Source organism: Suricata suricatta, chromosome 7 (genome assembly GCF_006229205.1).
Source record: "Suricata suricatta isolate VVHF042 chromosome 7, meerkat_22Aug2017_6uvM2_HiC, whole genome shotgun sequence".
In the NCBI taxonomy this organism is placed as follows: domain Eukaryota; kingdom Metazoa; phylum Chordata; class Mammalia; order Carnivora; family Herpestidae; genus Suricata; species Suricata suricatta.
The window spans coordinates 116,881,516-116,899,291 of record NC_043706.1 but is presented as its reverse complement, the minus strand read 5'-3'; the positions used below and the strand labels follow the sequence as shown (position 1 = coordinate 116,899,291).

General features: G+C 40.7%; 1 protein-coding gene across 1 annotated transcript in view; it reads right to left on the bottom strand.

The window, feature by feature from the left end:
• Positions 1-8,440: 8,440 nt before the first annotated feature.
• The window catches only part of MYB (MYB proto-oncogene, transcription factor), a 33,705-nt gene continuing 24,369 nt past the window's right edge, over positions 8,441-17,776 (bottom strand). The window contains exon 16 of the mRNA XM_029943233.1: positions 8,441-9,798. Coding sequence (XP_029799093.1) covers positions 9,682-9,798 — 117 coding nt within the window. The 3' untranslated portion in view covers positions 8,441-9,681. The remainder of the gene's footprint in view (positions 9,799-17,776) is intronic.

Here is a 17,776-nt window from a genome sequence, read left to right as displayed (position 1 = left end):
TCTTTCATGGATTTTCCAAATATTAAGCACCTTCCACATGTTGGGCACTGGGTTAGAGACTGAAGGTGAAAGGGTATTCATACCCTCGAGTGGTTTAGACATGCATCAAGCCATGAGCCACAGTTAACCATGTGGCCCTGATCTGCCTGGGAAAAGTGGTCAAAATTTGAGGAGGCTGAACCCTGTGGATTTCATTATAAAAATTCATAACTAAAAAGTTAGGGAGTCCTTTTTTTCAAGTAAGCTCTATGCCCAACATGGGGCTTGAATTCACTACCTACAAATTCAAAAGTCATATGCTCCACTGACTTAAGCAACCCAGTGCCCCTAAAATATTAGGGACTCTTTTCAGATATTTCTGCTTTTAAGTTCCAAGCTCTTCCTTTATTTTATGGTGTCACCAAGTACAAGGCTCTATGGACTTAACAATTTTCAAAGAAAGAAAAATCAGACTCTGTTAAAGACACACCTGATGTCAGAAATATTAAAAAACACGAATAAGAACATTTAGTCTTAAAGAAATATGGCTAATAAAATAGCAAATCTGAAACAGACCATTCTCTTGGTACTTTTGGGGGAGCATCCAAGACAATACTTCTCTGCAAGTAATTTGACAACTATATTTATCAGATTTGTAGAATTTTTAATTCTACCTTACATGGGAAGTGCACAATAAATATTTGTAGAATAAGTGAGTAATTTAGGTTCTTAATAAAAAGCAAGAATACCTGTTCTTTTCTATTCTTTTTGACTTTTATATTTGTGCTCCTTACTTCCCCTTCGTGGTCATTTGGTGGGATTTCCCAATGGAGTGGCATTAATTCATGTCTTCCATGTACTACATTTAACCAGGATACATGTTTTTAACGTCTTATCATTTTGGCAGATTTGCAACTGGGGAGGGAAATGGATTTGGTATGATCGAAGTGAAGTCATGTGGCTACTACCCTAGCCAGTGCACATCATCCCAGTGTGTGGCAGGCTGTACACTTGGTCACTGCTCCACCAACTTGGAAACTAACCAGAGAAGGGAAGGTGAGGAGTCTGCCCATAATTACATATTTGGGACCACTAAATTATAGGTGGATACATTTACATTCTTTAGAGAAGTGACTGACTGAAAACCAAACCTAGTTATGTCCTGAACATCTGCGCCCAAACACAGGCTGAGGATAATTGGTTAATTTACAAATTCATTTCAGAGGATGCTTTCCAGCAGGAAAACCTCACTATTCTATGTATTCCGGTGTCTTTGAGTTACTGAAACTTTCTTTGAATTTTTTTTTGTCTTTGATCTGAGAACTTCTGTGTGCTTTGTAACTATATACAGGATTAAATACTTCCTCTATATAAATAGAAATCCCAAAGTACAGAGGTGTAAAGTGACTTGAACAAGTGTTTGGCAAGTTGATTAGAGACTGGTTTAGAACAAGGGACTTCTGAATGGAAATGGTGTGTTTGTATTTTGTTTATGAACTAAACTTTTTGAGTTATAAATTCCCTTTTGATAGATCATATGCAACAGAGCCATGTTATTAAAGAGATTCAGATATACTGTAAGTAAACTTATGCTTTGCCATTTGTTGTGAAAATGACACAAAAGATGGATCTGACAGCCAAGTTTAGCCCTAATTGTCAATATCTATAACACAATGATTCTCTGGATTTAAGAAACTCCATTTATAGTTATGGGCTTAATATTTTTCTAATATTCTATAGACCAATGGACATTGTAATGAAGAATTATGTGCTCCACAGGAATTGACATCTATGGGGACTGTAATAAAGAAAGCACAGGGTTTGGGGGACTAAAAGGTCTGTCCCAAGACAGGGTTTTTAGTGTGGTCCTCTCAGACCACCTGCATTAGAATCACCTAGAAGCTTGTGAAAATATTACTAGGTCAACACCTGACTTGTGAATCAGAATTCCTGAGAGTAAGGTCAAGAATCTCCATTTTAAACAGGTTCCCAGTGTGTTTCTGATGCCTAAAAAGTCTGAAAGTCATTGGACTACATGAATATATTCTAGATTACAGAGTAAAATACAATAAATATACAAGTAAGCTGAGGACATCTTCCAGAACAAATATTGTCAGGGCTCCTTAATGGGCAAGAATTATACCATATTTTAAAAATTCAATGAAGATTTTCTTTTAAAAGTGACAAGGAAAGTTTTAGATAAATTATTGGTTATTGGTTGAAAGTATACTGCTCTTAAAGGAGAAAGGCGTTTTATGCAAATTTTTCTGTATTCATTATATACTATAACATTTGAAAATAGCCTTTATGAAAATGAAGAAAAGAAAATAGCCTCTGTGAACTTCAGAGCAAAAAGTATTTCTCAATTTGATTTTCTGGGATCCTTTGAAATTAAGACACAGTAGGAAATGTACTATATAAAACCCAATTAACTGAGTATAAAATCCAGGCCGTGCAATCATTTGACTCTGCTAAACTGAGGTTTCACTTTATACTATCTGTAAAAAAGGGATTTGAGTAGAATTATTTATGTAAGTCAGGTGTAAATTAATCATTTTATTTCCCTGCCTAAAGGCATTCAACATTCAATGATTCCCTTTATCTCTGAGGACACAACTCAAACTCCTTCAGAGTGGTTACAGGCTTCTCTCTCTGGCCCCATATCTTTTCTGGTCCCCCAGGTTTCCCTTTCATTTTTCCTCACTCTGACCTCTCAGACATCACTATTCTTCCCTCTGCTAGAACCCTTCCCTCCATCTCCCTTTTATCATGAGCACTTCACACACATTGTCATTATTAATATCATTACTGACAATGAAAAAATGTTGCATATTTAAGGTGGCATATTTTCAAGGTATAGAACTCAGGTTACTCTGAGCAATTGGGTGTAAGGAGGGGTGATATAGGTAGAAATCAAGGATGACATTTAAATTTTTAGCTTGAGGGGTACCTGGATGGCTCAGTTGGTTAAGCGTCTAATGCTTGATTTTGGCTCAGGTCATGATCTCACAGCTCATGAGTTTGAGTCCCATGTTGGGCCTTGCAAGGTGGAGCCTGCTTGGGATTTTCTTTCTCTGCCCCTCCCCTGCTTGCACTTTTTTGCTCTCTGTCTCTCAAAAATAAATAAATATTAAAAAAAATATTTTGCCTTGAGAAATGGAAGACATGAGGGCTAATTAATATAAATGAGAATGATTATAAAAGAAAAATAGAAGCATTGAGTGATTAGGAGCTTTATTTTGTTCATACTAAATTTAAGAAGTTTATGTGGAAAGGATGTTAATATGGAATAGAGTACAGAAATCTGGAAATCTGAAAGGGGGTCAGGGCTAAAGATAATGGTGATACTTAGAGCAACAGTGGTAATAAAGTCCCTTGGGAAGAATGATGGAGAATAAAGAGTAAAGTACCACTTGGAGGCCAAGAGGAGAGTATCAGCCTATGTTAAAAAGAAACAATAGGCTTGGGGCACCTGGGTGACTCAGTCGGTTAAGCATCTGACTTCAGGTCAGGTCATGATCTCCCAGTTTGTGAGTTCGAGCCCCACATCAGGCTCTGTGCTGACAGCTCAGGGCCTGGAGCCTGCTTCATATTCTGTGTCTCCCTCTCTCTCTCTGCACCTCCCCTGTTCATGCTCTGTCTCTCTGTCTCTCTCTCAAAAATAAATAGACATGAAAAGGAAAGGAAAGAAATGATATGCTAAAATGGAGTCACTCATGCTAAGCTCCAACAAGACTTAATAGTTCCCCCAATTGCAGTTTCAATCTCTCCCACAAGTGGAATTTTAAACCATTCAGTATGGAATTTATTGATCTGCACCAGTGAGGTCATCCACATCATCTGCACGAGGAGACCTCCCGCCTCTCCCTCTAAGGGAAGGAGCCTGCTTGAAGCAATGTTTCCTAATAATATCCTTGTCCTGCCACTGCCCCCCACTGCTGCCCCCTGCACCCATTTCTGCCTAGAGAAGCTATTTTGCACAGCTCCTTGGAGCTCCCTTCTATTTGTTTGAATAAAGCCAATTAGATTTTTAAACTTACTCAGTTGACTTTTTGGTCTTTAACTAGAGGAAACCAATGAGGAAGGAGGGAAACCGGGAGAATGGTGCCCTGAAGCCAAGAAAGGAAAGTGGGAGTGTCAATTCTATAGAAGGCTGCCAATAGCTGAAGTAAAATGAGGCCTGTAAGTGGCCGTCGGATTTGGAACCATAGAGGCCATTGGTGACGCTGACAAAGGGCAAGCATGGTGGAATAGGGGAATAGAGAATACAAGTTTATACCGTGTGGACTGCCGGAGACGACAATATGAGGAAGCAGTGCCCGTGACCATAGAAGGTCCCTGAAGTAGTTCTGCTGAGAAGCAGAGCAGATAAATGGGGCTGTATCATGGTGATATTACTGCTGGGAGCTGTAGACCATGTTCATGTGATAAGAATGATTCAGGAGAGAGGAAGACATTATGATACAGGAGGAAGATCCTATCTGCAGGATGGGGCCCTGCAGGGTACAAGAGTGTGAGAGTACGAGCTTGCAGAGGCCAAATGGCAGCACTCGCCCCTGACTGCAGCGGGAGTGCTCCTCCGTGTTAAGGCGGAAGGCAAGGACTTCGGCCCATGTGCTGGTCTGTGGACGACTATGATGTGGGCAGATGGATGCTTCTCTTTTCTCACTGATGTTCTGGGCAGGGAAAAAGAATTTACCAGGAAATATGCTCAGATAGTAGAGTTGCCTGAGCGTCCTTTTGCAGTTTGTCATCATGAATTTAAAGTAAGACAAGTCATTATATGTTGGTACTTTTCCTCCAAGAAATTTCAGACACTACCTTCACTTTGATGCTCCCTCCAATTTCTACCCCGCTTTAGCTTGGTTTTATCAGTCCTGCTCAATGCCAACTCTGTGGGGAGCTGTGCTGCTCCTCCAAGTCTAGATCTAGCACTCTCTTGTCTCTCTCACCCCTCTTAGGACCCTGTTGAAATTATCCACTGACTCTGCTCTACCTCCCTCCAGAATGTAAGCTCCCATTGGGCAGGGATTTTCAGCCATGTTCTGAACTCTAACCCTGACCTCAAATGCACAATGGGTGCCAACTGGATAAATACGGTCCATATGGCAAATACTAATCTCCCCAATTTCCACATTAGCATAACAGTATTTACATTAAATGTTAATTAAAAAGAATTCTTGCTTATTTATTACCAAAATATTAACAGTTTCCTTAAGATATATAGTTCAGTTTCATTTTGCTGCAGTTCTCAAAGTTACTACCTATAATTATATACAAGGCAACTTTATTTTTAAAAAGAGGTTTCCATTTTATTTTTTAAAGATTTTATTTTTAAGTAATCCATATACCCAACATGGGGCTTGAACTCAAAGAGTTCGGAGATGAAGAGTTGTATGCGCTACTGACTGAGGCAGCCAGGTACCCCTGAAAAGAGGTTTGCATTTTAGCTGACTTCCTCTTAACTCAGCTCTCTAAAAAATGGAGAATAAGGAGAAAAAATTTATAATAGCAAAGGTTACAGAAGAAAAATAAGCAGCAAATTTGTAAGTATTTTTAGTGTAGTGTAAGAGACCTGCACATATTTCATCTATTGGTTTTCTTTTTCAGATTAGAAACCAATAAGTTTGAGAAAAAAGATGCTCCCATATTTCCCACAAACATTTGTACAGGAAGGTGAAATTATTTTTAGTGTCATCTCAGAATGGTTAGGAATATTTTGAGAGGATATAACTTAGACTTAAAGTTAGTTTTAATATGAACATAGATTTAACACAATCAGAGACATGGACCTCAGTGGTATTCTCTTCTCCACTGCTAGGTAATAGACATGGTTTTTTCTCTGATTGATCATAAGTCATTAGAGTGACTTACCCAATCATTAGGCCCTGCAACATTTTACAAAGATGCAAGAATGCGTTTACTGTCATGTAATCATCTTCATAATACCCAACAACATTGAGCTGCATCTTATGTCCTATATAATTAAAACATACCATGAGTAATATGACGCTTGGGATGATAAAGTAAAACTTTTATAAAGTGATAGAGCTGGCAAAAGGCAGGGTCTGAATTCAATTTGATCAGTTGGTTGGGCGCTAAGTATGATAAACAGGGGAAGCCCCTTATGAGGTCTAAAGTCTCTTCCAGTTCTAGTATTTTATTATTTCTAAAGAAACAAAGAACATTTTCCTTGCACTTCAGTCTCATCTTGAATGATTAATCCCATTATCAGTTGGGAGAATTTTCTTGGCGTCTCTCCTGTTCTGCAGATGTGCACATGTGGACATAAGCTTTACACACAGGAACTCAAAAGAACCACCTTTCCTTTGAGTAGTAAGAAATGCTGTTCCCATGTATTTTACTACCTGAATCTCTGCTTTAGAAAAGAGGATGACTGGGGCACCTGGGTGGCTCAGTCAGTTGAGCATCTAACTTCGGATCAGATCATGATCTCATGGTTTGTGAGTTCGAGCCCCACATTGGACTCTGTGCTGACAGCTCAGAGCCTGGAGCTTGCTTCAGATTCTATGTCTCCCTCTGCCCCTTCCCCACTCACACTTTGTCACTCTGAAATAAATAAATAATTTAAAAAAATTTTTTTAGAGAGGAGGAAGATTAAAAACAAAAAACCAGGACAAATAAATGTCTTAGAGATGCTTATGAAGTGGGTGTTCATGAGTGTGAGTATTTGTACATAAAACCTAAATCTACACTATTTTTCATTAGTTCAGGTTTTTAGTTTCTAGTTACTAGGTCACGTACTTGTTGGAAAAGTAAATATTTATTTCAGTTCTGAATAATGCTGAATTCACTCTTGCCATTTATTTTAATAGTTATAATATGACCTCTATATTTAACTCTAATCAGCAATGCACATCACCAGTCAGATGGACATTTAACATACTATCTGGCATACATAATAGTTAACCTTTGTACAGTGTGTTACTCAATAAGATTTTGTTGTCGGAATGAACTCATCTCACAGATGAAGAACAGAGTCTCAGAAAGGTCAGTGACCTGTCCAAGTTTGAATTGCTAGTTAGGGGGAGAGTCAGCACCTAGGGCATACTCTGAGAGCTTATGAATACAAAAATACCGTGTTAGGGATGACACATTATTACCCATCATAGAGACAATTAAAGTGGGTGCCTGGGCGGCTCAGCTGGTTAGCATAAGCACCTGACTCCAAGTCAGGTGAGATGGTTAGGCATAATCACCTGACTTCGACCCAGGTCATGATCTCACATTCTTGAGTTCGAGCTCCGCAGCTGGCTTGCTGCTGTCAGCATGTCCCCCACTCTCTCTGCCCCTCCTTCATTTGCACACACTTTCTCTCAAAAATAAACATTTGTTTCTAAAAATATCTTAATTAAAAATGTTTTTTTCATGTTTATTCATTTCTGAGAGAGAGAAAATGTGAGGGAGGGACAGAGAGAGAGGGAGACACAGAATGTGAAGCAGGCTCCAGGCTCCAAGCTGTCACAAACCCTGATGCAGGGCTTGAACTCATGGACCGCTAGATCATGACCCGAGATGAAGTTGGATGCTCCACCGACTTAGCGACCCAGGCACTCCCCCCCACCAGAATAAACATTAAAAATAAAGACAATTGGAGAATACTAAACAATCTTTTTATTCTTTCTTCCTTTTTTCCCCTAAATAGTCCTAAAGACTGGTGACTGGAGTAATAAATCCTTGACTGTAGAACACCAAGTACATCGTGCACATGAGAATGCGAAGTCTAAGTTGGACAAGAGTGACTAGCAGAAACTGTGAGAAATCCACGTGAAAGGGCTATGGTAGCACAGGGAGAAGAAGGGTGAGCACAGAGGGGCCAGCAGAGGTTCATACGTAACACAGGGAGGTGAAACGAATGGGTGACTTGGCTGGACTGCCCTACCCTGGCCCCAGCAGGTCAATGTCCTTGGGCTCTGTCCTCGGAGGCTGACCGACCTTACATCCAAGTGCTCCCTTGCTTTCTAGCTTCTGATTGGTTCTGTAAATGAGGACCCTTGACAGAGAAGGAAGGCATGGAAGTAAAGTCAGGCCTTGCCCTGGCCACTCTCCCTGTGAGGTCTTCGAAGCTCTTCTCTGGGGCTCCTGCTTTCCACGACTGTCCCTCTCCATGTGACTGTGTCCTTCGGGCCTATACGCATGGGCATGCATCAGTGCTGTGGTCCTCCTATCCCCACCCACATCCGTGGTGTCAGTCCACATTATCCCAGTCCAAAAGTGGCTGGAACCCTGACTATACATTCTGCAAGACTCCTCCCAGTTGTCACTCTGCACGTGATGATTTTGTAAACTACTGAACTTGGTTTGTTTGTTCTTCTTTCTTGGCTTCTTCACATGAGATTCAGACGGTGCACTAATGATTAACACAAGAAAGGGCTCCGGGTTCACCTCATTTTCTTAAAAGTGTAACTATCATCCACAATCACAACTAAGAAGCCAAAAGTAAGTAAAATACGGGCACAGCTTTATTTCTCTACAAGGCAGTAAGTACACTGTCATATCAAAGTTCAGTGCCGGCCATCTTGCACCAAATGTTCTTAAGGCAGCAAATGGCTTCTGGCCCCCAGGCTCTCCACCCCAGCTGCCGCCACAGGCTGTGTGCGGCAGTTCTGAGACCTTACACTTAGAAACCATGGGGGCCGCTGATCCAACACACAACCCCTGAATTAAAGAACAGCTAGGCTGAACTCAAAACAAAACACAGAACATCAACAACACAGATCTCCCAAAAAAGTAAAGAAGTGCAATGCAAGTTCTTATAAACCAACAGTAATCAAAAAAAAAAAAAAACAAAAAACCGACAACAACAACATCAACAAATGCAAAATCTCCCAAACCAGTTTTCCAGGGTATTACAAAAGGAAAAAAAAAGTCCATATATATATATATGTATATATATATATGTATAATATAAAAAATTTTAGAAGTCTGAATTACTAGTGCATAGTAAATTACCTAACACCAGGTTTCTTTTCTTTCAGTCCAAAGCTCTACTGCCCCTCTGATACTAGCAGCATGTCTACAGGCTAAGACCATAGCAGCAAAACACATTTTTCATTTGGCATTTACAAAATTAAATTACTGAATAAAAATATAATTTTTTATAAAACTATTTCACACAGTAATAATTTTTAAAGCAAGCTAACAAAAAAAACCCTCATAAAATGGTTTAGTACAATAAATGTACCTCCAATGTTGTTAACCATAAATGAGCACTTACAATCTTGATTAATAATCCCACGGTATTAAGTCAACATTTATAGTAATGCATTGTGTTTAGTGATTGAGAAAAGTGAAATATTGGAGTACCTTTCTTGTGTGTAAAAATTTCAAAAAACCCATCACAGGAAAAAATACTGGTCGTTGGAACCTCTAAAATACAGATAAATCATTTTATGTTTTAAAAAATCTGCATTAAGATATTGACAACTGACTATAATTCATTACCTAATAATTTAGGTAAACTGTAATTTATTTATTTATTTATTTTAAAAAATCTTTTTAGTTGGGTGAAATCTCATAAGATTTCATCCACCTAAATGCACTTGGTGCTGCTCTCAACTGTTGTACCACAACAAAAATAGGTTCTTCTCCCATTCATGAAAAGTTTCATGTGGAGGAATGATATATCCCAAGTCAACTTTCGAAGTGTTCTGAAAACCATAATGCTTGTCTGGAAACGTCTCACATGACCAGAGTCCGGGTTGAGAAGGCATTCACATATTTACGAGCCTGACCAGACGCCGTCATCTGATCTTCTGTCTTTCCACAGGATGCGGTCTCCCAGGTACCACTACAAGGCTAATGGGGGAAAGAAGACAATGGCAAGTTCAGACAGGAAGCCCATACTTGAGGCCAGAAAGGATTCCCGATCCTCGCAGAACCAGCATAGAGACCTCTGACCTCCAGATGGCAAGGGCAGATACGAGGGAGCCTTTGTCAGAAAAATCTGAACACTCTGCCTCCTCCCTGCCCCTCCCCGCCCCCCACAAAACTCTAGCATTCGGAGGTGCTATTGAGTGTCAGAAATCATTTATTGCTAAGAGATAAAACTCCACTTCAAACAGTAGCATAAGCTAAGGAAGCACACTTCCCCCTTTTGTCTAGTGGGCGGTTTCACAAAGTGGGAGACAGAAAAGAGCATAATTCCCCCAGATACCTAATGGGTCTCATTAAGCAAACTGGTGAGTGCTTCAGTCCTCTGAGTGAAGACACTCCCGGAGGTGCTGGAATCCATTAACACCTGCTAAACACAGTATCTACTTTCTGGTATCAATTAATTTAGAAATATCTGTTCACACTGGAAGATACAGACAGAACTAGTATCTAACAGGCAGTCAGCGTTTGACACTTCACAGTCATGATTTCATTTACACAGCACCACCCCGCTGAGGGGGAGGCACATTCTGTCTTCAGGCAAGCAGGAAATGGAGACCCAGAGAGTGGAGATAACCCATCCAAAGCCTCTCTGAGGTGAGGCCTGGCGTGGCTCTGAACCCAGGTTTGTCTTCTGCACAGCCCTGCCTCCTGCCTTCCCTCTATATCACTTCCCACCGACACATGAACTATGTATGCTGTACTCAGTTCCCAAAAGGATTTATACTAACTACAATATAATTATAATGGGGTTTATATAGTGGGAAAGGCAGGGTCACAGGAAATAAATATCATGGTGATTTGGGTGAGATTTGGACATAGAACACTTGTCATGAAGTACAGCTGGCTGTCAGCCTCGAGCTGGGCTCTGAGCTATCGAGCAGTCAACGCAGAGAGAAACAGAAACATAAGCAGATGTGAGATTTGGGGTCCCCAAGCTCAAAACTAAACCTGATGTTTAGTAAAAGCGCAACTACTCCTGGAATTGACATCTAAGACCAATTCTTCCATGGGACAAAAGAAGACAGGAAAGGCCTCTGCGCTCTCTCTCTCTCTCTCTCTCTCTCTCACTCGTGTCCTTTAGGGGACAGAGTGAACAGATGTGAAATGGGAGGAGTCAGAAAAGACAGGGTGAGATGCTGGTGCTGCCGTGCCCTGGTGAAGAGGAGCTGCCTGGGAAACTGCAAGAAAAGGCAGATTCATGTATTCATTTTTAAAGTTTATTTATTTAATTTGAGAGGGAGAGAGAGAGAGAACACCAGCTGGGGAGGGACAGGGAGAGAGGGAAAGAGAGAACCCCAAGCAGACTCCGTGCTGTCGGCTCAGAGCCTGGTGATGGGCTTGGTCCCAGGAACCATGAGATCACAACCTGAGCTCTGATCAAGAGTCAGACGCTTAACCAACTGAGCCACCCAGGCATCCCAGGATGGGATGGATTTAGACGGACCAGTGAGAAAGGAGTGTGCCGGGGTGGAGAAGTAACACCAAAGACCCAGGAAGCTGCAATCTGTACATGGCTTGTGGGAGGGACTGTGAGGCCGAAAGAGATACAGTGGGTTAAGTGCGACATTTAGCAAGTGCCACCCATGCTTTCACAGGTTTTATCTCATTTAATTCTTACACAAACTACCAGGGGCACAGGTGGGAATCAGTGCACCTGTTTTACAGACTGGCCAGTTTTAAAGGAAGAGAGAATTTAGGCAACATCCTCAAGGCCAGCCAGCTAAGAAGTGATGAAGCAAGGTCCTACTGAGTGTTAAGATGCTGCTTCCAGGAGCGTCCTTAGCAGCAGAAAATTGTGGGGTCAGCTGGGCGGGACTGTGGATTGCAGGAAGAAGCCTTTAGATGGGGGGAGCGGGGAGCCGAAATCATCAGACTTTGTAGCAAGGAGGATGACTCGGAATGAATGTGGTATTTGTCTGGTAATGGGGTTTCCCAGCCTAGCGCCTAGCGGCTAGAGCCAACTCGCAGGGACGTTCGGCTTACAGCACCGTATTTCTAACTTGTGAGCTCTCAGAGGACTGAAAGCAGGTTTCCTGGCCTCCGCCCAACCTGGCATGCGGTCTCACCACCAAGGCAAAGTTGCCCAAGTTTACATATGTTTGCTCTGAAGGCTCAGAGGTTCGACACATAACTTGAAATACTACATAGCGAGATGGATTATTATAATATCTTCCCGGAGCTGTGTATCACAAAGATGGCAGGGGTTTGTCTGGGGCTGACTTCTGCTGCTGGGTCATGTTAATCTTTTCCTAAACAAAATCACCAGGGTAGTTACAGGAGTCTTTGAAACAGTTCTGAATAAATGATGTTTCTTTAGGTTCAAGCAAGTGGATTAAAGGTACATATCACTCTAGTATATATCTGCCCACAGACAATTCATATTTCAATGGAGTTGGTTGCCTCTGTGTTGTTGCCAAATTTTTCGGTGCAGCACTAAGACACCAAACTGACACATGACATCCAATTAAAAAAGTAAAGAGCGGACGTTACCGTTCCCATCACTGAGCTTGCACCTGGAGTCACTGTAGCAGTGTGACGTGTCACTACTCAAGAGTGAACAGGTAAATGCGGCCGATGTCCGCACGAAGTGCTGTGCGATGCTCAGAACTAATGATGCGCACCAAACAACATGCGTGGCTCTAAAAAAGCAAGTGAGTAAAGGGGCGCCTGGGTGGCTCAGTAGGTCGAGCGTCCAACTCTTGATTTCGGCTCAGGTCATGATCCCAGGGTTGTGGGATCAAGCTCTGTGTTGGGCCCCGGACTGAGCACGGAGCCTGCTTGGGATTCTCTCTCTCCCTCTGCCCCTCCCCCATCTCAAATAAAGAAATAAAAAGAGAAAAACAAGTGAGTAAAGAAATAGCAGGAGGAAATAGCTTCATATCCTAATATCTTACATGTAAATCCAAATTACATAAAGATACACCCAAAACCCCAAAATACATATTTTGAGAGAACACATACGAACAAATGGAGTAGAAAGGAGAATGTTAAGTTGAGGTTGGAGATAAAAATGAGAAGAAAGGGCAAATGTTTCTATTTTTCTCTGGTTAAGAATTTTTCTACTTTAGCAGTGCTTCAATGAATACAAACCTAATTTCCAAAATGTGTAAATCAAGTACCTTAAAATACTAAGTGAAAACAATCTCATGTGAGTACAATACCATGTCTCTTGGTAAAAGTCAAATTCTGACCCTTGGCCACATGGTACTGAAGTTAATGCAGGATTCCCAGAATCTGTTCAGGAGAGCTGAATACTGCGTACTCTCAGTTTCACATCTCCTCAACTTGCAAACTGACCATGTTCTTACTGGATCACCCACATGGCTCACCCCTCTATTCATGTCTGGCTTTCTCCAGGGCCTACATATTTAAAACAAGATCAATATTTTTTTCAAGTCGTACATTTTTAATTAGTTTTTTGAGGAAACTTTCAAACAGTCAGATTTTCCTAAGCCAAGAATGGGGTTTTCCAAGAAACAAATGGAGCATGTTGGGGGCATGTGAGCCCTGGAGCTCAAAGTCTCAGGAGGCCAAGCCCCTGGGAACCCCTAAACCTCCCAGTGTGAACAAAGGCCAGGACCCAGGAGTCACATGCAGCTCCTTTTCTGCACTGAGTACTTCTTGCAATGAAGAGAAATCTGGTCAGAGCAGACACAGACCTACAGGGTGAGAGCTGAGGCAGAGCACAAGGTCAAGGACTCAGGTAAGAAAAGAAGTGTTCAGGTCCAACAGCTGAATGACAGTGGCCTTCTCTTTTGCTATTTCCTTCTCTCTCCTTCCCTTGAAGCCCTGGGGCCCTTGGCCAACTTTTCAAGCAGACCGAATAGTTTTGACAAAGGGATGAAATGTCTTTGGGCTAGAAGAATATTCGTTAATACTGTCATCTCTATCTTTGTGCCTCTTTATTCCTTCCTAAATTTTAGTTTCATTTACACTAAAGAATTGATAAGAATTAAGGATTTCTGCACACGAATTCTTACGTGAATGCAGACCTGTCACTCTACCCTAATTCCTTTCAACATTAATAATCCCAGTGTACCTTCACCTCCTCTTGCCTGAGAGCCACCTTGTTTATCCTGTAATGGGCCTTTAATTGCTCCCAGGCAGAAGTGAACTGCAAACAGACTGTCAAAGCTTTAAAGGGGATATCCTGCTAAGGCACTTTAAATAAATACTAGGATCCTTTGTGGAAAATAGAAGAAATAAAATGAGTCCAGACCATGTCCACAGGTGGTTTTCTGTCAGAATTAGATTATCTTCACATTTTCATTTGGAATATAGTTTTTTTCCTTTTTTTTTTATCATGCTGAACAACTGCTGTTATTATTATATTTATATGGCAACTTCACCCAATAGCTGCTCACGTCAAAAACTTTGGCAAGGTATGCATTTTACAATTTGCGGACCTAATAAAAATTTTGCATAAGTCATAAAAAATGAGTTTGTAGAACCAAAGCAACTCATGAGATGGCATTGTATTTTTCTTTTGCTCTGTTTTTAAATAATAAACACATATTAATGGTGTCCTAAAGAGTAAGAATAAAAATTATCCAATTATTCTACTTAACTCATCTGAAGAAAATGCTTACTCTGGACTATAATTCTAAAAGTCAGAATTCATTCCCCAAAGAGCATCTTTTAAAAATGTATCGATTATAAGAGATAATGTAAAAATCTTGAAAGCTACTATATCTTAGAAGTCAGAGATAAACCTGAGAAGAAATGTAAGGTAAGGTCTATGGCTACCCAACTTTTCACATACATGATTGCCTCCCTATATCAGCACCAAAGAGTGGAACGTCCCCAGTTTCAGGATTTTTAACTTTTCATAGAAAAGAGACTTAAAAGTTAGGGAGTTAAAGGTCCAGGCAGGGATTGGAGGTTGCCCATCCACCAGTGCCTAAGTTAACTACTGCTAATGTACAGACTTTCCCCCAGTCTGGAGTTTGTCCTACAGTCTCTGGGGGTCTCTTCATCTTGCATGTTTGTAGACTTTATACATACTTGATGTCACATAGCCTACGGTGTCACCATTTTTGGAAGAATGGTTCTTTCCTCAGTGATATATTAGTTCAGACTATGAAGATTAAGACAAATGGCAAATTGCTCTAAAGCAATTCTATCTTTGCTGTCCTGGGGAAGAGTCATATCACAGTGTTTTCCAAAGCAAGCCAAAAAAAAAAAAAAATCCACATCTTGTAATGTCTGGGGCATGGCAGGCTGAATTTGAGCTTGATATATTTTCTCCCCTCATTTGGCCTTTCCTATTACAACCCAAAAGCTGTACACAGCAAACTTGCTTAATGTATAACATATGCTGAAAGCAGGTCGCTGAAATACTACCAACAGCTATGTGAATTCTTGCTGGGGCAGGTGGAAAAAAATGGCCCAAAGAGAGAACCAAATGAGTCCAGAGGTATCCAGGGGAGCAGGTCAACAACAGCACACTACATTAGGAAATGCCCACAAAGACTGATAACACATGTAGCAGATTGTGTCCACGTCTGTGGACATGCCAAGACAAGCAGCAGAAGAACAGAGAAAACCGACCCACCAGGTGTTTCATCTCTGTCAGAGACCTGACTACCTTCATTTCAGGCATCAGTCGAGTCAGCTATCTCTTTGGGTGACCCACTGGCACGGTTCTGCGAGAGCGGAGCAGGGAATGAGAAAGAACGTGCTAGAGGAAATAGCATACCACAGGGCAGGAAGACCTGGCCAAAGATGAGGCGTCCTTTCTGAGAGACTGTGCACAGCCTTTGCCTAATAATAGATACCACCAATGTACATGGGCAACTGTGCTGCCATTTTGAAAGCAATATTGCATCCATTTCATCTTCCTGCCAACCTTGTATGATGAGAGGAGGACATACTACACCATGGTCCTCAATGAATAGATGAGAGCGTGTTGTTCTGAAGAGGTTAATGAATTAAGGGCATGCAATCTGCAAATGGTGGATTCTAGAGTAGAACCCAGATTCCTCTAGTCTGCATGTTAGTTTACTCTGCTCTTCAGCAATGCTGATCATACCAAAAGGGTTTGCCCTATTAAAAAAAATTATTAACAATTTACATAAAGATAGGAGCAATCAAAAGCACATGGGATTTAAAAAGTGAGTTTCATTTGCTTGCACCAACATTTTACGATTCTTTGACATTGTGCAAACGTGTTTAAAATAATAATGGCCCGAGAAACTCACTTAAATTAAACTCACTGTTTTACAAAAGTAAGGCCATGACAAGCCAAGTCAGGAAATTAAAATTTAAGGCTGTCATTCTGTGGTTACAAAAAAGAGGAAAGTGAGTGAGTAGAAAGAGCATATGAACACATCTTTTACACTTGGGTCTTAAATAGGAAGAAAAGGAAATTATAATTTAAGAGAAAAATACAGAAGTTCAGAAGGCTTATAAGTTAAGTACAGTTTCGGATCTGTCGATGGAAATGTCAACCTCAAGAAATGTTTAGCAGCATAAGGCATTTATTTCAGAAGGTAAAGCAAATGGAAAGCGGATTGAGGCAAACAGGCAGCTCTTTTCTCCCCGCCGGGAGGGAGTTTGGTGTGGGCACAGGCGTGGGCGTGTCTGCCTCAGGCTTCTCTCTGGGTGACTTCTGAATAATGCTCCACCACGGATCTCTCTCCTGTCCCAAACTGCAAGCTTTCTACCTTGAATTTTATTTCCCTAAATTTGATAATTTGATAATTTTCTAGACGCCATCCTTTACCCCTATACAACAGAGGAAAAATGGTACAATGGCCCAATGTGAAAATCTCAACATATTTGAGCTACATGAAAGACACAAATATCAAAAATGTCTCAGAACATTTTTATTGTAAGAGTCCCTGTTTACTGTTACAATTTAAAATCAAAGCACCTTTAAAACAAAACAAAACAAAACAAAACAAAAAAACATCCAACAATTATAAGATTGTGTGGCTGTTACAAATTCCTTTTGGAAAGAGATTAAGCAGTACTAATTTTAAAAACAAATAGAACATTATTTGTGCATAATGGCTAATATAGCCTCTCTCTAAGCCTTATTATAGTTTATGGACTGTAACTCAGAGTTCTGAGTTACTAAAATTCGTTGCTTCTCAACGAAAACCCTCATAACACATGGACATATTTAGCACCCTGATTTTGGTCTCTACATACTGTTTCCCACTGAAAGGATCAGAGTGCTTTGGGGAAATGGTTAATTCCAGGAAAAGAGGAAGGAAGTGTGACTATTAAGTTAAAGCAGAATAAATTAAAAAAAATTGAAAATTCTGGCTATTGCGTTGGACTGGAGCATGTGGGCATTTCCATCACTACAGAAGTTCTACTGGACAACATTGGTCTAGAGATTAAAAGAGATTTAAGAGACAAAAAGCAATGTGAGTGAGGCACCTGGGAGGGTCAGTTAGTTAAGTGTCCAATCTTGGTTTTGTCTCAGGTCATGATCTCACAGTTCGTGAGACTGAGCTGACAGTGTAGAGCCTGCTTGGGATTCTCTCTTCCTTTCTCTCTGCCTTCTCTCCCCCCAAAATAAGTAAATAGACATTAAAAAAATGCAACATGTAAAATTGTTTTAATCTGACCAAGTAATAAAAAGATTCTTTTTTAAAGAATTTTTTAAATGTTTATTTATTTTTGAGACACAGGGCAAGCAGGGAAGGGGCAGAGAGAGAGGGAGACACAGAATTGGAAGCAGGCTCCAGGCTCTGAGCTGTCAGCACAGAGCCCGATGAGGGGCTTGAACCCGTGAACTGCTAGGTCATGACCTGAGCCGAAGTCAGATACTTAAATAACTCAGACACTCCAAGATTCTTTTTTGAATTAATGGGGAAACTTGGATACAGCCTGAGAATTAGAGTATTAAAGCATTATTATAAATAACAGTGTGTGATAACAGTATTAA